This window comes from Chiroxiphia lanceolata, chromosome 1 (assembly GCF_009829145.1).
Source record: "Chiroxiphia lanceolata isolate bChiLan1 chromosome 1, bChiLan1.pri, whole genome shotgun sequence".
In the NCBI taxonomy this organism is placed as follows: Eukaryota; Metazoa; Chordata; class Aves; order Passeriformes; family Pipridae; genus Chiroxiphia; species Chiroxiphia lanceolata.
Window position 1 is genome coordinate 125,332,947 of NC_045637.1, and position 22,691 is coordinate 125,355,637.

The following is a 22,691-nucleotide window of genomic DNA, read 5'->3' on the forward strand; positions in this document are numbered from 1 at the left end:
ATCATCTTCTTTCCAATCTGCTGCCTCTTCTCACCTCTCCTTTATGATGCTGCCCCCTCTTCTGCCTTGGGTCTACCTTTATGTGGTTCAGTCCTTCCTCAAAGCCCCATTCCTGCTGTTGCAATTACACTGCTTTTCCCTTTTGAAGTTGAGATGCTATTGACCAAAAATTAGAACAAAGCATTCTAGCATTAGTAACAATTTTGAATAATATTAAGGCTATGCTGACTGGTGTAAAATTAGAGAACAGTTTTCAGTAGAAGCATTGGTAGGTTTATTCCAGCAGTACCAGAATGAAAGGTGCTTCCCAGACTAGTGTACTGTTGGGCTGCCAAGTCCCAAGCAGAAGTAGAGGCAAACTCAAGTACAAAGCACAAACTGTGACTTCATCTTGCTGGGATATTTGCATAACATTTGCTCTTCTTTTACATCTAGCACACAGGATATATACAGCTTTGCAAAAAGTTTTCAAAGGGGATTATTTCTTTTGAAAACCTTAACTGCTATGTCTAAACATACAAGGTAGAGAAATATGGTGCCAAGAGACAGTTTCTTTTGCTAGACAATTACCTTGGTTCAACTACTATCATTTACATATATTGATAAATAGAATGAGATTTTTACCTCCTGTTTACTCCTTACATTTTATGTACTGGGTAATTTATCTTATCAGTCCATGGTACTGTGCCTTGCCCAGAGGACGTATTTATTGACCAGTAGATGCTTTAAGTATTTTGATTCTATTTTCTACGTAGCTAAGTACATGTTGAAGTTTTTGCATAATTACACTACTGATGGTTTACTGACCACTGCTATCTTATGTGTACCTTCAGGGTTTCCTCTATCACAGATCTGAGCACAGGGCATTATCTGCTTGAACTGAAGTGTGACGAAAGCCATGAACACAGAGTCACAGCTGTGTACAAATATGACTGTCTTCCAAATAAGCACCTTCAAAATGTTAGGGGACCAAAGCAATACAATGGATTTGGTATTTTTACAGTTCCCATTGCTTAATGTTTTTGAACAATTTGTAATTTATCAAGATGGTGAAAAACCATGTGCAAGACCACTGCTTGGTTCTGTTATTGTCAAGCCTATTGTTTAGAGTTGTGTGTGTTGTGAGATTTGGATTTTCTCTGAGGGATCACCTTGGAGGAAGGAGTAATGCTAACACAAAACATTCCAAAATATAGACTCAGAAGTACAAAGCATATTAGATACTTAGAAAAGTACTTTTTATTATTTAGAATAGGAAATAAACGATTATGAATATTGAGGGTCTGCTCTTTTTGATTCACATGACTAACAGCTGAACTAAGAAGTGGGCAACCCTGAAGTTCTAAGTATTTAACAATCCCTGAGAAAATTACAGAACTTTGACAAAACCCACCAGTCTTAAGACCTGCTTAATGTGCTTCACATTTCTGCAAGAAAACAGATTTGACTTTTACTCAGGGACAAAAAACACTGCAATTGAAGAAGGTTGGGTTTCTTCACATTATAATAGTAGTGTTGCTTTTCCTCCATCTTTCCTGATAACCACTACTATTTCTTTAGTGTGCATGTTGTATTATTGGCAATGCAGAAAAAATATTCCATCTTGTTTCTACTTTCCTAATACACCTAAGGCTAACTTCATAATTTTAAAGTCTAGTTTAAAAGCAGCCAAAAACCCGAAACCCCACAGAACAATGTTTAAAGAAAGAGCAACAAGTTTCAAACAGGAATCTTTCCATGTATTCAAATACTGAGCTGTGGGGGCACGTTGCCTATGGAGCAGGGCTCACTGGGCTGGGGCAGACATGGCTCTGGTTCTGAGGAGATGTGGCTTTATATGCCACTACTTAACAGCACTGTAGGTGACAGACTTACAGAAGTCTCTTTCACAGACTCACAGGATCAACTAGGTAGGAAAAGACCTCAGAGATCATGGAGTCCAACCTATGACCGAATACCATCATGTAAATTAGACCATGGCGCTAAGTGCCACTTCCCATCTTTCCTTGAATACCTCCAGGGACAGTGACTCCACCACCTCCCTGGGCAGCCCATTCCAATGTCTAACCACACTTTCTGTGAAGAAATTCTTCCTGTGTCCAACCAAAAACTCCCATGGCGCTTAAGAACTATGTCCTCTTGTCCTATCACTAGTTGCCTGGGGGAAGAGGCTCACCCACACCTGGATACAACCTCCTTTTAGGTAGTTTTAGGGAGGGATAAGGTCTCCCCTGAGCCTCCTTTTCTCCAGGCTAAACAACCCCAGCCCCCTCGGCCGCTCCTCATGGGACATGTGCTCCAGGTAGGACATGTGCTCTTTCTTAACATCTCGAGCAGGGAACGACGCGCAATGCTGTATACGTCACTGGTGGATGAGAGGCATGCTGCTTGGTCAGAAATTTAAGAAAATATTTCGATTAGCGCCCGCAGAACAGCTGCCTGGTACCGAAGAGCTCTGAGACAGGTCACACTAAGGGAGACAGAGAAAAAAAAGACAACATGCAGCAGAGCGCCTTCGACGATGGCCTTTCGAGCTCTGTGCCCCGCGGCCGGACCCCGGCGCCAGCCGGTGGTGCCGGTGGGTTCCCTCGGCCCGGCAGGGAGCGAAGCCCGGCCCCGGCAGGGGCGGCCCCGCAAGGCGGGCGGGGCGCGGCGGCGGCGGCGCACGTAGCCGTCCCAAGATGGCGGCCGCTCCGGACCGGGCTCCGAGGGTGGCGGCGGTGCCGGGGGCGGCGGCGGGCGGGTGCTGAGCGGGGCGGCGGCGGCGGGGGCTGGCTGCGCTCGCCTCGCCTCGCCTCCCCGCGGGGTGCGGGGTAGCTTTCCGCGCGGCCGCCAGGCTTCACCATGCTGCGGGGCTAGAGCCGCCGAGGCGCCGCCGCAGCGCAGCGGGATAATAATGTTAACAGAGGTAAGAGCACTGCCGGCAGGGTGCGGGAGCGCGGGGAGCGGCGCTGCGCCCTCCCGGGCGGGCAGCGCTCAGTGCCGCGGCTCTGCCGCCCACCGGGGCCTCCGAGCTGCCTGGGCGGCGGGCAGCCTCCCCCTTGGCCGCGGAGGGCAGAGGCGCTGGCCGGCTCGCCCAGGGCAGCGCCGGGCCCCTCTTATCACCCTGCCTCCTCTCCAGGCAGGGCGAGATGGGAGCGGGGCTCTCCAGCGCCGCGGCGGAGCGCGGCGCACCGTGCCCGCTCCGTGCGGCAGCTGGGCCCGGCCCGTCCTCCCCGCGATCCCCCGCGGCGGGGCCGTGGCTGGAGGAGCGGAGCGCACCTGGGGAGGGGGAACCCGCCTGGGCTCCGGGCCGCGCCGGTAGGTGCCCCCGCCCGGGCCCTGCGCGCCCGCTCCGGCTTCAGCCCCTCTGGCCTCCTCCGGGTAGGCTTCGTGGAGGCTCCGTGTTTGCTTTCTCCTTGGAGGGCTTAAGCCGGGCGGGTCGGCTGTGCTTGCAGGAATCCGTGGCAGTAGGTAATCATTAGAAGTTGGCTACCCCGGCTCGCCGCTCCCCGGTGGGGGGTTTCCGTCCCGAAGCAGCCGGGCAGCTCAGCTGTGAGGCAAGCAGGTATTTGAGGATCAGCGTGGGCTAGAAATGTCTGCTGTGTCCAAAGGCACTCTAAAAGGGGGAACCTGGCAGTACTATCTGCCCGTGCTTTCTAGTTGCTAGGAATGAGACTTTACACCGGTTTCTGTTTTCCTCTACAAAGACCAATCGATTTTCTATTCTTATTGTGTCAGTAAGGTGTCTGGAGTGCAAATACTTCTCCAACATGATGATTGCATTACTCGTGTTTTATAATTTACCATTTTGTCCTCCAGTGAAGCTTATTCATTCCAAAAATGAATTGTCTTAAGTCTTTCAGAGTGAAGTCTTGCTTTCTGACACCTGAAAAATTTAGCTTTGCTTTCCTGAACGAGAGTAAAAAGTATCCTCTACCTTTCAATTTGCATCAGTTAAAAGTTTTAGGGCATTAAGAAAGTGGTTCTGTAGAGCCACGAGCTCTCAGATTTCCCCAGGAGGGTAAAATTTGTGGAGTGAGTTAAACCTGTAAAAATACATGACCTATTTTTGCATTGAGGGTATTTGGTGGGTGGTCAAGATTAATAATGTCCATTAAAAAGAGTTGGTGAGTGTGACGCGTAAGCATTAGCCATAGTAATTTAGATTATTTTAAGGGTGGCATAGAACGTTCTGGGTCAGTGCCTCATACTGAACTGTTTGTTCCTTTTGATGATGGCTCTGTGTGCCTATCCAAGACACTTTATTGTCTGGGAACTGAATTTTTTTTTTTCTAATAATGCTGATATAGTGTGGATAGCAGTGTGGATGACACTTGATCCATTGGCTTTTTGAGGTAAAACCTAGTAATTACGTGTGTGATGGCGAGTTATAATACTTAGCCTTGGTGTCAGGAGGATTCTGATGTCTTTCTAGTTTCTGTATATAAATTATTTGTAGACAAAATGCTTCAGGGTAAAGTATTCCAGGCTTGTCTCTGCCAAGGACATGATTTTAAATTTTAAGCAAAATTGCAGGCTTTGCCTGCTTGAAAAGCAGTTGTAGGGAGTTCTTCAGGTAATCAGGCAGCTCTTGCCTGTCAGGAGTACCCACCTAATGTGAACTGGAGGAGTCCTTTTCCAACACACTTTTTTGGGTGTTCCGGTGGCAACTTGGTAGCTAAAACATGAACCGTGACCAGACTTTGGACAAAGATGCAGATTGTTTCAAGTCTACTGATACATGTATTTCTCCTCTTCTCCTTTTTTTTTTTTTTTTTTAATATGTGAAAATTGAAATGGAATGTGTGGTAGACTGATATTAGAAGCAAACAGTGCACTTGTTTTTGGTGCTGGATTTTTGTGGCCTTGTCTAGTTTACTACTGTCTAGAATGACCAAGATCACTCTACTTTTTTCTTTTTTTTAGCCATTAAAAATTTATATCCATAAGTTTTATAACTTAAGAATGTAGTTAGAATTTTTTTTCCTTGAATACATTTAAGTGTGAAGGAAGGGCACAGTTTCTACATGTATTGTTATCATGAAGTTAAAATATAACTTAGAGTTTCTCAAGGTCAGTTTCCTACATCCTTTGACTGTATCCATGTGTGCAGACCCTAGCAGATTCATTTCAGTTTTGTGTGGATGCAGTTAGAGTTAGGACTTTGTAATCAGTAATTTCAGGGGAAGATCGCACTTCCTGGCAGGAAAAAAAATACTGTGTTTTTTATTTGGCCCTTACTGCCCATCTTATTTTAGTTGCATTCAGAAATCATCTCATTGGATGCCAAGCTCATACACTTATTTGACTACTTAGCAAATGCCATTTCTCAATTTTTCATTCTTTTGGCCACCAAAACTTATTTCTGCAATCATGTTGAATACATTCTGTCTGCATGCATTCCAAGTCCTGCTGCAAGTGAGCGTTTCCCTAGTCTGCTGCGTTGGCCTTTCTGTGTCTTTTCACTTGTTCCCCTTTTCTTGTTCATCAGATGTCTCCTCTGCTTTTCAAGACCCAGTGTGGTCTGTTTCCATGTGATTTACTGTCTCAGCACTTTCTCATCTGATGGGGCCATGATGGGCACAAGTTGCAATGATCTGTCTCTTGTGTTTTCGGACAATCATCTTTGTCCTGCTCGCCTCTTGTACTGCCCTGACTACAGTGATGCAGCTGGTGTTTTACAACTTTGGCTCTTGGTGGTCGATAGTGTCTTAAATTCTGATGGGAACAAACATTCAAAAGGATTTTGACTTAATTTACAAGAAGTTTTAGAATGTCTCTCAAAGCGATGGCCGATGCTCTCTACATTTGCAGCCCATGCTACCTCTGAAGAAGGCACGTTATGTAAAGTGAGGAGTAGATTCCTTCTTCCTTTTTTTTTCCCTGCATTTACTCATTAAACTGCTTTGAGATGCTTGGTGAGGACTTTCTTCAGAATTTATCAGCAGCTAAATTTTTGACAACTTAATTCTCAGCTTAGCAAGGGTACCTTGTGATGGTTGGAAAGATTTTTGAAATTTGATAAAGTAGGAAAACTTTTTTGTATCCACAACTAAAAGTGAACCATGCAAAATGAGCTCTGATGTGTTAGTATTTTTTGTTATTGCCATCTGTCAAGATAATTCACTAACTACATGCAGTATTTCCTTTCCATTAAACAATCTACTTTTTAAGAGATCTTTAACAAACCTTTTTTTGTTAGACTGTGATACTAGCCATTGAGAACTGCTTTTGAGCAAAACTGAGTAAATTAGCCTGATTTTTAAGAATAAAGGTTGACTGAGCAGCTTGTTTGAACTTGCATTAGAATAATAGTGAATTAGCCTTCCTGCAACAGTAGCACATTGTAATGTATGTTAGTCCAGCTCTGAAAGACACAGAACACAGTTGTAGAACACAGTTAACTGCATGATGTACTGTAGCATTTTTATCTTTTCCTTGATACATGGCAGTGGCAAGTTACTTGGATGCTTCATGTATCTGAACTATGTTCTGCTGATAGACAGCTTCAAATGTGTAGAGATTTATCGATGCGTCGAAAGAAATTAGTTTTCTGTCCTTTTGTGAAACTTGTATGCTGGGACTTTCTTTAGTGACAGTATTTTGCTAGATGAGATCTAGTGGGAGCATTAGTTGCAAGCCTTTGGGAGTAAAAATCCTCTTTCTCCTTCAGTATATTTTGTAGTTGAGGTCTGCATTGTCCCTAATTGTTGCTATGGCAGCTCTTTTAATACCTCCATATTTTGTAAAGTGTCAGTTAAAATTACCTGAGGAATGGTAAAATTAAGAAAACTAATCTTCTGAAAAGAATGGTTGTTGTATGTTCCAAGTACTTGCTTTTAAATATTTTGCTGGCTACTAGTAAAAGATAGTGTCTAAACTCAGGACTATTCTTAGAGTGTGCAGTTGGGCCTTGCTGAGACTGAATGCAGAGTTCTGCAACAACTCTAAAATATCAGTCTGGACCATTCCCCAAAGCTGTGTGGAAGAAGAATAGTGTGAAGTTCCTTACTTCAATAAAAATACTAATAGCTTGTCTGGTTAGATAGCTGAAGGAGCTCCATGATGATTTCCTTGGTCTGGTTGCACTCTAGGGAATTATCTCTGTTTTAAATATGTTTGTCCTTTTCTCCCCACCCTTACAAAGATGACAAAGCATGTTTTCTTTTGAACTAGCATTGAGAGAATTGCTATAATTAGAAACAAGAAACCATTGGGGTTATATCTATGTTATTTGCACCACTTAAAGAATTAATATTTAGAAGTCCCATTAGCACTTTTCCCCATTGCTTGGCTGAGAATACCAAGGCTGAAATGATAGAAAAATCAATTGCAATTGTTACTTGCAGTTACATGAGAAAGAAGCTTCAAGAAGCAAAAGTCATTGTGATCTTGGGCCCAACTGCTTCTTCTTCTCCCCCTGCCAAAGTAATGTCTGATTTCTGAATTAAAAACCTCAGGCATTATTTCATGAAGTAAACATATTGACAAGCTTTAGCAAGAGCACTCTAAGCTTGTTTACATAATTTCTATAGTATCATACCTTAAAATGATAAATGCATAATTGTGATTTACAGGTATGAGGTGAAATGGGTGTTTATTTTTAATGTGAGTAAGCATAGTTGATAGGTATGTTCAGCTAAGGGGACTCCTTTTATAACTGCCATTTGTTTTGCACGAGAGATCAATTCCTACCCTGTCAGAGTTTGGGAATACCTCTTAAAGATCACAGTTATTCTGAAACAGGAGTTGTGTAAAATTGTCAGAGAGCTGAAATGGTTTTCTGAAGAAGTTATGTTGTTTTCTATGTCAAAGGGGACATGATCTCAGTTATGCGGTTAAAATAGTGTGAGTCAAATTTATTGCTGTATTTTAATTGGCATTTTACAAACATTTAAGAAGTCCTATGGATTTGTAACTAGCTTTGTTCAAATGGGATTCTATGAAAAATCAGAGATTTCCAAGGTCAGAATACAGAGTTGGACCATAGCAGTTAGTACAGCACTTTTTTTTGAAACTGTTTTGCCAGTGACACTGATATTTGTTCAATCCTGCTGTTTTGCATATTTCTCAGAGAGTGAGCACAAGGCTAATTTGTTTTGAGCCTCACCAGTTTGTCAGTCCACTAGTTGCCAGCAGGAGGAGATAAACTCATCTCTTCTGGCTTGCTTCCCATTAAATCCCTTCATGCCTCAAATGGCTGCATGGTGTCCTTTCTGCAACTTCACTTGGAAGAACTTTTGAGAATCAGAAATATTAAATTTCAAGAACTGTGATTTGTTGGGTTTTTAATTATTTTTTATTTCACAGTTAAAAACAGCACTGTGTTTATTCCAGTGAGGGCTAATGTGGCCTAGTTAAAAGTTCTCAGGTATCACTGATGTCTAAAATGTTTAATTCAGTATCCCGTTGTAGTTGGAGTTTTGGGTAGGAGGATGAGCCTTGCACATTTTCTCTCCAAGAATGTTCATGAGTTTGGGAATGTACTTTGAAGAGTATTAACTGCCTAAATGCAGTTGTGCATTTGTTACAGTGTTATTTTTATTTTTTATGTCTGTTCCTCTGCCTTTCTTCCGTTAATCCCATGCTTCTTCAAGGAACGGAGTGATCCCAGTTCTATTTTAATCAAATCTGTTTGTGTCAGAATGCTATTATTTCATAAATGTCACTATTTTAAGATCACATAGTCCTGTTCTTCTGTATATTTTTGTAATTCTAAGAAATGGCTGTACTCAACGCTTCTGCTGGTGCCTCTAAAGCAGTGCAGGTTAGGCTGTCTCTTGTGATGTAAGGGAATGAACTTGAGCAGGAGGTTTGAATTGCTACATGTCCTGTAGGATGCTCTGCATTTCCACTCTTCCAGTCAGTGCTGTTAGACAAGGCCAAGTAGCAGATACTCTAGAATCTTGAAATTCTCGCCTCAGAAGTTCCACTGATTATGAAACAGTGCCTCAGACCTGGGGTAATTTCTCTCATACCTCTTAATTGGTACTGAAGGCAATGAGGAACAAACGTGTGATGTTCCCAGTCACCCTCTATTCAGCATTTGGCATTTCAGGCTGCGGGGTGAGTTGAAAATCTGGTGGCGTACATGCTTTGGGAAACAAATATGCAACCAGTGTAACTGTAGAAAGAGTGATTGCTTTAAAACCTTGCTGATTGTCAAGATGATCCTGTTTGATTTGGAGAGATGAGGGAACCTTGCTTGTTGCTGAGCTGCTGCTGCAGTCTCTGAGTCTTCAGTCCTTCCTCCTATGTGAGGCCAATTTAAACCTTGGCACTCCATGTCCTTTATAATAACTCGAAACTTTGTTTATTTTCAGTTTCCCCAACTGTTGTAGTGTTTGATAACATTGTATCAGCTTACTTTTTGAAATGTATGTTTTTATTTCTGTATAAAAATATTTTTTTATTTTTGTGATACTTTGAAAATAATAGGATCAGTAATAATGATATCTGTTCCTTATCCACTGAAGGAACTATTTGTGCTTGAAAATCACATCTGTATTTCGATGTGTGACTTATTTTTAATTTTTTCTTTTTTTCTAAAAAACTATGTGAGCGGTTCCCTTCCCCCAATATATCTTGGCATATTTCTTATTGATAGACATCTTAATTTTTATTGAAGAGTATATTTGATTGAGGTATCTAACCTCTTCTAACATATGTGGAAGAAACATACTTTTTTACATTTTTTATACTCAAGTTAGTATTTCTGATCACAATGCTAACAAACTGAAATGTCATCAACTTTGTAAAGTAAAATCATATACTATGGAAATTTTAAATCTTGTGATTTAATGTCTGAATTACAGATTTAATCTGATGGTACATATAATGAAAAAGTAATTAATATGGTTTGTTTATTCTATAAAATTTAAAAATTCTTATGGAAAACAAATTGTTTTTTATGAATATAATTTTCATTTTTTGGTAAGAAGGTATTTCTTTACAACACTAGGCCAGTGCTTCATGCTTGCATTAATTTGATTTGCGTATGTACCTAAAACTTTGAAATAAGCTTTATATTTATTTCTTCATGTTGGTTTTAAGGTCTGGACTTTAAACGGTATTGGTCTTCTGTCTTTCAGTTGACAGCTGTACTACTACAACTGCTTAAAATTTCTTGAGAATATTATGAATTAGCAAGAGTGAGACCAACAGCAAACAATATATCTAGAAATGTTTCTAAGTTCTTCCATTACTTTATTGGTTATTTTCCTTTATTGAATTTTCCAAGTAATGATGGTCTGCCATTGCCCATTACTGTTACTGTTAATTGTGCTTTATTTTACTCATACCTTTTTTGTTTTCTATTTTAAATAATTTTTCTATTTTAATAATCTTAATATAACATGATACTTGCACTCTTCTTAATTTTTCTCTTTAGATTTCTAGAGAATTGCCTATAACTCCTATTTCTCTTATTCTCTAATTTTTGATGCATTATGCAAAACATTTTTTTGTTTTCCAATGATCAAAATAATTGCATTGTTGCTTTTTGGAATAGTATACCTGGGTTAGTCTATGAATACTTCCACCTTGCTGTCTGTATGGTTCTTTGGTTTATTACTTGTTGTTTTTGTGTATTTCCTTCTTCTTTATATTTTTCCTTATATATTTATCGTTGTTTTCCTTCTTGTATCAGGTCTAGCAGCTAAACAGCAACTGCATTCTTTTGCCCTGGTGAGCCAGCCTTCTGGAGAGATACTGAGGGTGGGAACAAGGGAGAAGGTGCCAAATCAACAGCTGCATGGTCCAGTGCTAGAGAAGTGTGTAGTGCTATTCTGCATTTCCTTCTGTGTAGATCTAAAGGGAATCAATATCCAAAATAATTCCTGTCCTTTTGAAAACAGGGAATGTCATCATTCCTTCTGTGACTTCTGAATGTATCTCTGACTCCAGAAAAAGTTATGAGTAAGGTTTGGTAGCTCCACTTTGGTGAGGTTTCTTTTTTTGTTCTTGACAAAGTGGCATTGATTCAAGTTTTCAGATATCTTCTGTAAACTTACCCTGAGAGCTGGATACTCAAATGACTCAATTAGTTTTATCTATAATTAGTTTCAGTCTATAATCTTGAAGTGGCAAATGTTGATGCACCATTTCTGTGGTTTCCTTTCCCCCTTCCACTTCAAATTCATTGAAATATCTTGGAATATTCCATGCCCTGATGTTTGAGAATGAAGTGTTCCAGCGAGTTCATAGAAGTGTCCCTCTACATAAACATTATTTGTAGATATTCACGCTTTCTTTCCTTCTTCAGTGTCTTAGTGGGAGAGGGAGTATATGCACCTGAGAGATATCCAGTTGATATGGTGATTCTGGGCCTAGATTTTTTGTGAGAGAGGAGAAGATTACTTGAGGCTAAAAGATTCATTTAGAATACTCAACAGACTTTTTGTTTCCATAGAGAGGTCAGATGGACAGAGGTTATGGAACAGATTATTGGAAGAAATTGTAGGAGGCTCCACCCTACTTACACTTACCTGTTTACTTCTGAGCTACACATTGCAGTGCCTGTGAGCAGCGTTCTGTAGCAAATCACTTGATAAAACTTGTGAAGTTTCTCAGGGTTGCGCAGGCAGCAGACAATGGTTTTCTCAGTACCAGTATTCAGAAAAAGGCAGAAGTGCATAGGGGACCATGAAGGACATGCACAAAGCAAGTATGCCTTCCCAAAAGGGATGGTGAGCCAAATAGCTCTTGGAAGTGAGTGGGTAAAGCACACAAGCAATAGGAACTGGAAGAGGGATTAGGAAAGGAGGATATTAAATACATGAGGGGGGAAGATTTGGTTTCTTTTTATTATGTTCCCATTACACTTATCCCATTGGAAAAAGACAATAATATTTAAACACTCCCCCCACTCTTAAGTAAGGACATTTTTTGCCATACCCTCAAAGTGCTGATTTTTTTGTGTTGGCACTGTCTGTTCTGCCAAGAGTTAGACATCAGCTGCTTATTAAAGTTGCAGTCTTCCTTGAATATTGTGAACTGCTGAATAACTTGGTGACACTGAACTAATCTCTATCAATTGCTTTTTTTTATGCAACTGGATGATATTCGGTCCAGGAAAACAGCTGCCAGGAACTGGAAGTTTTGAGGCTTACTCTAGTTTTATAAAGGTTTATGTCATTTTGTATAGCAGCTGTTTCCATGGTTATTTTTGTCTTCACCCAGTAAGTATGCTTCATAGGAAATTTGGCCTTATTGGAGTTTGGATGTACTCTCAGAGACCACTGGGAATTTATAGTGAAATAGTGGTTGTATCAGAGTTTCTCTATTTTGTAACTGGAGAACATGTATGGCAGTCAAAGAACTTTATTGAATTTAAACTTGTGAAGGAAGCAGTGGAGTAACACCACAGTTTTTGGAGGACGGTGCTAGTATTCTGTCAATGGATTTAAGTTTCTTAAAAATGTACTATATTTGCAGCTTGGGATCTGTTTGTTATTTGTGTACTGAAAACTGCTTCTTTATGGTGCATACTCTGCTTTGAAGTTCTATTTTTATATCCATTTCGTTTTATATTTTGCTAATTACAATGCTGATTAAAAAGTACTACATACTTGTAAAAATGTTGGGGAACTATCAGTAAATTTTTGACAAGAGAAATTAGATATAGTGTAGAGGTGATCATTTCAAGCATGAAACTAGTTCATGATGCTGGCACTGGTTGAGGTCTTGGAATTAAAAGAACAAAACGACCCCTCTAAGTATTAAAACCAGTGAATTCAATGTTGGTAGCTCTTTCTTCAGATTCCAGTGCTTAGGTAGTAGATGCCTTTTATTATGTTGGTGGTAGGTGTGTAGAGACTACTGCTCTTGCAGTATTTTTATTTTTATGTTATAGAATATATTATATTTATAATATATAAAATATTTATATATTTTTTTATATTATATTTTTAAAGATAAAGATGAGCATCAAGGAGTGGAGGAAGGGGATAATACTTTTAAAAATTGTTTTACTTCTCAGTCACATAAAAGAGGGTTAGAATATTAATTGGGAGCACCAACAACCTTTCTAAATCTACCCTTCTCTTGGTGGCCAGTATAGCCAGTATGTGGCTTCATTATACGGATGTATTTTGTTTTGGCACAAAATCTCTTGTGGTGGAATTGGATATTGTACATTCGTTTCCAGATGGATTTGTTTTGTAGTAGGGGGACCGACACTGGGCACAGGACTCTAGGAGTGTCCAAATAGAGAGGAAGGGTCACTTTGCTGGACCTGTTGGTGACATTTCTGTTGATACTGGGTAGAATACTGTTGTCCACCTTTACTATAAGGGCACATTGCTGACACATGTTCACCTTATGGCCCAGTTCTGGGTCCCTTTCTGTAGAGCTGCTTCCCAGAGAGTTGGCCCCAGACTGTATTGTGGCCCAGGGTATTCTGTCCACCCCAGATGCAAACCTGTGCTTGTTTTTCGTTGAACTTCCTGAGGTTCATGTCAACTCATTTCTCTAGCCTGTTGACACCCCTCTGAATCCTCCAGTGTACTGAGCACTCACCCCACTTTGGTATTCTGTGCAGACTTCCTGGGAGTTCCCTGTGTCCCATCACCCACATTGTTAAGACCTAAAACATCATCAGTCTCATACTGATCCTTGAAGGTTCCCACCTACTTACTGGCTGCCCACTGAACTTGCACCACTGATGGTGTCTCTGCATCCAGCAATCCGGTCAATTTTCCACTTACTTTATAATCTACTCATCCAGCCCATACCTCACCAATTTTGTGATAAGGAGGCTGTGGGATATTGTGCTAAAGCTCCTCTGGTGCCAGTACAGTCTGGGAAATCATTTATATTGGCTTTCTGTTGAGCTTTGGCTTTTTGGATTCCATGATAGTGGTTGCAGTACTACCTGTAGTCAAGGTGCCATTTGACATTACAACTGAGAAATTCAGTGTGTTTTCTCCTTCTGAACACTACATTGTTGCTTATAGATTTTCTCCTTTATAGTAATTTAAAAGAAAAACACTTTCTTACAGGAGTGGTGAGGGATGGGGATTTTTAAAACATGTTATTTCATTTACCGAAATAATTCTACAAAGATATATGACACAACTGACTGGTTAGAGACTAGTTAACCTGATCACTAAGGACAAGGTAGAAATTAATTTTTAGTCTTATTGAGTGTTAACTTGTTGAATGTTGGGTAGGAGGGTGAGTATTACTGAAGGACTCCTTCTGGCAATTGTGATGGATAATATGAATTATTTTCTTCCATTTATGCTCTTTGACATTTGTATCCTGACCTAATAAGGCAAGTATCACAGAATCATGTCAATCTTTATATTTGGTCTAGTATTAGATAAAAATATTCTTAAGGTTATGTTTCTAGTGTAATATTTTTAAAGTAACTTTTTCATCTAGATGAGGAATGTTGCTTATTTGGGAACTGTTAGATTGTGGTATGTAGTATTAAAAGCATAAAAAACCACAGTAAACCACTATACTGCATCCCTAGCAGTTTCATCTTAAAGTTAGTGGGATACTGCTGAAAACTGTGCTGCAAGTGTCAAATAGCACATATAGTATCACCAGCAGATTAAAGAACTAAACAAAACTGTTGGATGACTAATTTTATAGCCTGAGGAAGCCAAAGTCCTAACACGTTGTTTTGAAGTTAATGACTAGATCTTTCTACAGTAAACTTAAGTACTAGATTTTGTGTGTGTGTATAATATTTATGTATATGCAAAATATGTGTAAACACATATAAGTTAAACTCTCAGTAAAAAAAAAAAATCACACATCCTGCAGATATGAATTGAAACATATGGTTTATCAGTCTGTTTAGAAGAAACTACTGAGTCTGAGGAGTGTGCTTGAAAATAATTATTTGCTTATTGATGCTTTCAAGCAAGTCATCAAGTGGTAAAAACAAAAATTTTAGTATTTTTTTAAGTATAAAATTTGAAGGTATTGTCTGCTGTTTACATTAAATGAGTTGTTAGGGAAAAGCAAAAAAAAGCTCAATAGCTGCTGTTGCAATGTGCAGTTCCAAAATGTTCATAATTTTATGTAGTTTGTCTTATTTTGTATCTTTATGTCATTGACAGTTTTGTATTTGCAAAAAGTAGGCACTTTTACTTTGTTTCACTTTTTGTTTTTGTGGGGTGGTGGTTGTTTGAAGTTACTGAGATTTTCTAAAACATACTGGATTACTGTGCATATTTTTTTTAGGCTGATTCTATCAATTAAATATTGCACAAACTATTTGGCACACAACCACTGCTGTGAAATTGTGTGGTATCTCCATAGAAAATATAATGGATTTATTTTAAGAAAAGTAATCATTGTTTATCAGATGTCTTATAACCCACCTTTTTCCACTTTCTCCTCCCTGTAAAGATCATAGACAGGAATGGGTTGCCTTTAAATTGAAGACTGTGTCCCAACTTTCATATAAATTTTCTTAGTAAGTATGAGCTGATACAGGTAATGGCATAAATTGGGCAGTATGATGGAGATTTAAGTTCAAGGAACAGACATTTATTGCTTGGCAGAAAGGGTGTTGAGTTGAAGTTACCACTATCATGGAAGAAGAGCTTAAAACTAAAGAAATTTCTACCTTCCAAAAGCTCAGCTGTTAAGATACAAAGAACCTTTTTAAAAATGTGTCCAATGCAACTGTTTCTGTAGTATCCCTGAGCTTTGCCCTCCAGTTTTTATTAGAAGAGACATAGAGACTGCTTATGAGATCTGATTCTTAGGGAGAGAGACTGATTTAATGTATTTGCTTCCAGATAAATATCGGGAACTTTAAGTGGTAGAAATTGTTCTAGAAGTAAAGCTGATGATTAAGTTCATTCAGTGGAATCAGGTTTCTTTAGCAGTGAAAGAAGAAAATATTGGTGAAAAGAACTTTTAAATAACTCTTGGGTGCAGTTGAAGGCAAGAAAGTAAAAAGCTTAAAATGCTGCTTGAGCAGTAGTCACAAATGAAATCACAAGAACAGTTTCTTGACTAAAGAGCATGTGACTTCATTATTTTTAGCTCTTTAGGAGTACAGAAGTATTTTATTTTTTTTTCACATGATAAAAAGTTGTGGGGGCTTCCCCCTCTCTTCCCTTTGCAATTGCTTTGCACTAGAAAGACTTGAAATACATGTAATCTGTTTATCCAGAGGCTGAATGTAGAACAGTCTAGATTATCTTATTGGCTTAAATTCAAGATAGAGGGATTACTTTATTTTCTCACTTTAGATCACCCTAGGTGATCCTGTCAAGCAATAAACCTGGCCCTGTTTCAATCACCTGAGGTGATCCAAAATGCTTTCATCTTTTTGTCTTGTTTTCTGTCCAAATAACTAAATTAGCTTGGATACAAGTCAATATGGATTGTTACAAAGGAAAAGGATCACTTTCTTGGAAAAAGTATTAAATATGAGTTTGAGTATGTCACTTTTATATTTAAGAAAGTATCTGAAAGTTGGATTGCATCACTTATTTCTCATGGCTATCCGAGATGCTCAAGTGCTTCTTTTAAATTTGACCAAAACTCCATATCCTTTTAAACTAGAACACGATTCAGAGTGTGTTTTAATGCATGCATGTTATCAAAAAGAATGTGTGTGTCTGTGAAGGTTACCTCTTGCTTTTGTAATAAGAGAAATACTTGGGCCATCCTCAAGAAACAGTGACATGAAATGAGGCCTTCTGTCCCTTGCTGATAGTTCTGCGGTATAATAAAGTAGCTGTTAGTGCTGAAAATAAAAGTTAGTAAAATGAAGGTCAGTTTAAATGAAAATTTTCACTTCCTAATTTCATGTAGTGATCAACAATGCTGGCAGAGCAGGTGTGAGAGAGGAATTAAAAATAATCTTTACTAATCTTGATTCTTGACTCCAGGCTGAATTTTTCATCTGCTTTTTTCACTTGAAAAGAAAGTTCGATGTTGAAAATGTTTACCATTTCTGGTAGAACTGGAAGTGTTAACTGAAAGGTTGGTCTTTTTCTTGCAAAGAACCAATTGTATAAAAATATGGAACGTAATTTTTCTATTTTTATTGTAATTATATTACTAATTCAATACTAATATTCTGACTTTAGCAAACAGGCAGGTTTTACTAATGGAATTTGTTGGATAAATACTGAAATTGAAGTAATATGCACAATAACTTTTAAACTTTCTTGTTAAACACCATAATGTTGTGTATTTTAAAAAAAAGGTCACATGTATTTTCATTTAAAGGTTTGTGCTTCTAAAAAAGAGTTTCATGAATAGTCAACAGTGCAGTAATAGTGGTCTTAGAGTATAGATGAAAAGTTATTGCCTCTTCGTAAAAGCCTAATTGGTTAGACTGCCTTGTATAGCTGTAGGGGAGGGTAGGGGGAAATGATCCCAAAAGCTTTACTGTTTCGTGCAGTGTAAGGAACAGCAGGAAAATCTGAACTCAATACAATTAGACCTGATTGTGTTTGAATTAATCCAACTGTTAACCAGTTAAGCCATTTGACATGCAAGGTGTGCATTGAGCGGAAGAAGAGGTGAGGTAGAGAGTGGACAGGTGGACTCTTGTGTAACAGGGAAAGAGCGTTTCCAGCCTCTTAACCCAGAAGGAATACAGCACTTATCCAGAAAAAACTTCACTGGCCAAACTTCTTAATTCTTAACATTAATTGTGTAATTTTATTTATTTAAAAGATGATCAGTGTCTATTTATATGCTTTAGTATTTTAAGCTTGCTTTGGGAAAAATAATAAATCTAAACTTAGAGCAGTAAAAGCAAAATAGACTACGTAAAGTTCCTTTTAAAAAAATTTTAAAAAATCCCAAGAGTTTTCTTGTGAGTAATGCAGTAAATTGTTGTGTAGATTCACTACAATTATTTTTACATAGTCTGAAGTGGCAGTGGAGCTCAGGGTTTTGTTTTGCTTTGCCCTTTTGAGCTAAGGAAGGAAAAAGGAGAAAGGATAAGAAGAAAGAAGTTAAAAAGAGAACTTTAGTGATGTTAGGAAACCATAATATGCAGAACTCTTCAAAACCCTCTTTGACATGCCTTTCAGTTGATTGCTGTAACTTTTCCAGATGGGAGAAGGTAGCTACAGAGTTGTTAATGGTTTGTATTACAACTGTTAAATATTTCTCTGAGTACTGTAACATAACAATTTCTCTGGAGTGAAATTGGCACTCAAGTTGGTACAGCTTTCTAATTTTACTTGTCATGCTAGTGAAGAGACAGTAATTTGAAACCTAAAATAATGTTTTTAATCACTTGACAAAAATGACACTCACCTTAATTTTAGAAAGGTTTATATGTGAACACGCTCCATTTACACTCAAAATGGAAGTCAAATTAAAAGGCAGATGTGTAGAATTAACAAAATTAAACTTGACATCTACTTTATATGTAATATCTGACAATTTTTTTTAATGTGAGCCTAGAGGAGGCATTAAATACATTTGATATAGCATATCAGAAAAACTCTAGTAGTTTCAACTACCCAAATGGAAAGCAGTGGTTTGATTATCAATGTCTTGTTTGGGACAGGTCAGCTACAGTAATTTTTAATGTATGAATGGACAAATGTAATTTGATGAACACAGTAAAGGAATTGTGAGCAAAGAAACATGTTTTTATTTTTAAATTACACTGTTCTTTCAAAGTTCAAATTATTCTGTTGCAACCATTACATTTGAAACCAGTCATAATCAGCAATCTTCCCAAGTGGTACAGGTCTGTTGGATGCTGTTGTAAGACTTAAGTAGTATTCTGCTGAAGCTTTAAGATTGACAGGTAGGTGATTCCACAGCCTGACTTTTCTGTATGGGTGTTCTTTATTTCCTCTCGTACTGCATCTCCAACCTTGGAACCACAGTTACTCTGAATATGTGGGGAAATTGTGAAGAGAGACAAGTGCTGGGAACAGCTTTTTGCTGGAGTGAGAGTACAGTGGCACCTGGGGCCTCAAGAGAAAACACGTGTGTCCGCTGTTTGGTGGCATCGAGGAGGATAGGAAGAACCTGTCATCTGGACTTCTGGAGTAGCACTTGTTTTGCACTAAACTAGAGACACTCGTATATCTTACTGCCAGTTGCAGGCTAAAATTGACAGCACTAGTTTAAATCCAAACGACAAACCTATGTTACCCTGGTGAATCATTTTAAGAGAAAGGTGTGTCAAGGCTGAGGATTTTGCTTAAAGATGGGAGAGAGGCAAAGGTCTGAAAGCTTTGTCAGCTGGATTAGGCAAGCAAGAAACCTCCTGAAGCTACCTGTTAGTAAGATATAATTATGCTTTTTATGGGAATAAATAATTGCTGTTGTGGATTTATATAAGGTCCTGTGTGAATGGTCATGTTAAGTCTCATAGTCAGCTTAGCCCTGCTAGACCTAAGGGTATGCAGCTAAGACCATCAAAATGTTGCAGTGATTTGCTGGATTCCAAAATTTGGATATGAGAAAAAGAAAACTGCTAGGTTTAAACAAAAGCCTTGGGCTGACAGAGACTGGGAAAAAACCTCCACGTGGAGTCCAGACAAGGATCCGTTGGTGTCACTGGTTTGGAATGTCCTGCCCAAGCTTGGAGAAACCATACCCTGGTTTCATCAAACTTGTGCAGAAAAAAAAAACCTTTTGTGTTTTATCTCTGCTTTTGTGTTACCTGTTCCCCCCATGGTCTACTCTGGCCTCCAGTCGGGAGGTCTGGAGACACACTATCTATAACGCTGCTGATGCTTTTGAGAACGCACGCGGGATCACCCTTGAGGAGAAAAGACAACGCAGAAAGAATCGTGCCTTGCAGAATACACCATCTAAGGAGTCTTTCTGCTGTGCCTTTTGCAACCTGTCATGCCTATCTTGTATTGGCCTTTTTAGCCACCAATGCACTTGCAACAAACGTGGGTAGAGCCCTTCCCAAATCTTCGTTCGCGAAGCCCAGCCATGATGATGATGTGTTACCTGTTCCCCCCATGTAATCCCCCTAAGATAAGATGGGTTTTTCCCTATGAGGTAAGTGTAAGACCCCAAGATTTGTTAACCTGGGTTTTCCCCTGATGTCATCCCTGTGAAAACCCTTGTTTAGAATAAACCCAGCCTCCTTATGAATATGCAAATCCACCATGAATATGTAGTACCTCAGACCTATAAAAATACCAGTTTTGTACAAATAAAAGCATTCCAGCTTCTTGCCTCCCTGAGATCATCTTAGTTTTATTGACCTCTGCAGTGGTTAGGAAGCAGGAACCGAAGAAAAAGAAAGCAGATGTATATAAGAAAGCAAATCTTAATGTACTACTTTTAGTAGTTGGCTGTATACTGTGGGAAAAGAGTTCAGTGGGAAAAACGGACAAAACCTAGTAAAATAACCCAACTGGTGGTGTCATTAAGGTGATAGTCTTGTTGTCTCTAAAAGCTGAATCAAACACGTGTTAATATTCACCTGTGTGTGTCTGTTCTCACCTGATAAGGCTCTGCAGTGCACTGTTTGAGCTTACAGACAACCCTTTACTTCAACTGCAATTTAATTTGCTAAACCAGTTCCATACTGTACAAAGTTACCGTGTGTGACCATGATGCTCCATTAGCCCATTGTATATATAAACTTAGTAATACACTGCAGAACTCTGTGAAATCTTAGACTTGAAAGCTAAGAAGTGGTGATGGTGGGGCAAACATACGGTATCTGTAGTGGTGGTAAGCAAAAATGGCTACAACTGGTGAGGTGGAACAGTTGTTGTTCTGCAATAAAGATCCTTTATCCATGTGTGCATGTGTGTATGGACACGGTATGTACCCAAACATGCCTACCACAGGACTAAGGCCTGTGTACTTCTTTAGCCTTTAGGTAACTGTCCCTACTTCCTTGAAAGTCAGTGAACAGCACTATGCCAGTTCAGCTTGAAAGTTTGCCCTTCCAACCTAGGGCATGTCAGCTTCTTTTAAAGGGTCTGGATGGCTGCGACTTAAATGCCAGCATTTATACCATTTATTCAGAAGACTGACTTGTTCTTTCTGTCAAGAGTAGTAAGCAGTTAACTTTAGTAAGGCTAGACAGAGCTTTAGTAAATCTGTGAATCTTCTAAAAAATAATATCATAAAACTGATATTGTTGCAAGCAGGGGTTGAATTTAAATACCTGAACCTATTTTTATACTGATCAGCTGTGTAGTCATATATGTGTAATGTTTAATCAATTATTAGTTGATTTTGATGTGTCTAAGGAACTTTTACGCAAAGTTTTCATTTTTTTTCCTAGGAGTTATACTGCTGAAGTGCATTTTAGAAGTGTGAAGTTAGGAGAAGTTTTTTTTACAGTCAGCCAAAAGAGATCCTGATTATTAAATCCCTTTGAATGTTGCAAAATCTGTAAGACTATAAACTACACATTTAGAGTATACAAGAATTGGGCCAGTATCTGTTGTACTTGCTGCAGTGTACCAAGTTGTATGAATTTTAAGAAATCCTATTAAAATACCAAATGAGATTTGAATCTCTGTAGCCATATGCTAAATTGCAAAACTAGAGCAGAGGACAAAAGGTTACTGTTTTATTTGAGTTATAGAACTTTCTTTGTTAATTATGCATTCATCCAACTCTGAATATGCATCCTGCCATCTAGTTTAATTAAGTCATTTAGAGTGCTTACCCCATATTTAGAACTTAAACTTTTTAAAATGACGCCATTAAACGTACTGGTTTTTTGACCAAAAAAAAGATCCTGATTAAATGTTATTTTCTGTGTGCATATCTTCCTTATCTTCCTATGCTTGTAGTGTTCTGTAGAAGTTTTAAAATGTATTTCTGAGGGCATAATTAGGCAGAGCCTTCTTTTTATATTGAAATTTAGATGTACAGTGAGATCTTGTTTTTACTTTAATTGTTGCATTAGCCAGGTTGTTTTGGGGTTTTTGTTTGTTTGTTTTTGTAGATTGGCGTGTCTCTCTTCTCTACCCTCCAAAGTTTGTCATCGAATCATAGGATGGTTTAAGTTGGAAGGGACCTTGAAGATCATCTAGTTCTAAGCCCCTTGCAATGGGTAGGAACACATTCCACTAGACCAGATTGCTCAGAGCTTGATCCAACCTGACCTTGAACACTTAAATTAAGGGATGGGACGTTCACAACTTCTCTGGGCAACCTGTTCCAGTGCCTCACCACCCTCATAGTAAAGAATTTTTCCCTAATATCCAATCTAAACCTACTCACTTTTAGTTTGAATCCATTCCCCTTGTCCTGTCACTACATGCCCTTGTAAATAGTCTCTCTCCATCTTCCCTGTAGCCTCTCTTCAGGTACTGGAAGGACACAATTATCTACTGCATTTACTTATCCTGAGTCAACAAAACAACAAAATCTTCTACTCAATCATGATCAAGATTTTTCTTTTTTTTACTGTAGCACCAATTCAGCATTAACTGTGTGGATTGTATGGTTTATATTATCTAATAAAGCACTTTTTCAGCTTGAATAGAATTGAATAACTTGCAATGCAGTATTTTAATTGCAGCACTTTAATTACACTCATCTATGTACTTGTATGTTTAATTTTTCCCAGCCTCAAAACTAAGAAAAAAGCCAGTATAGATTATATCATTTGCTAAGAAACTTAACTAGGAAGAAAATAGAATTTCATCTCTATGTTCCATTAAACTTATAACTAGGAAGAATTAAATAATTCTGATTATTACAGTTTAGATTTGTGAAACAGTCTCTCCTCAGAGAGATTTTGCTTTTTGGTGTTGCTCTCA

General features: G+C 38.7%; 1 protein-coding gene across 2 annotated transcripts in view; it reads left to right on the top strand.

Annotated features, from left to right (window-relative positions):
* The first annotated feature begins 2,625 nt into the window (after positions 1-2,625).
* Positions 2,626-22,691, top strand: part of SNX13 (sorting nexin 13) — a 67,949-nt gene continuing 47,883 nt past the window's right edge. The window contains exon 1 of one of the 2 annotated variants that reach the window (XM_032686323.1): positions 2,626-2,908. In XM_032686323.1, the coding sequence (XP_032542214.1) occupies positions 2,897-2,908 (12 nt within the window). In that variant the 5' untranslated portion in view covers positions 2,626-2,896. The remainder of the gene's footprint in view (positions 2,909-22,691) is intronic. The other variant, XM_032686316.1, reaches the window with a different exon arrangement.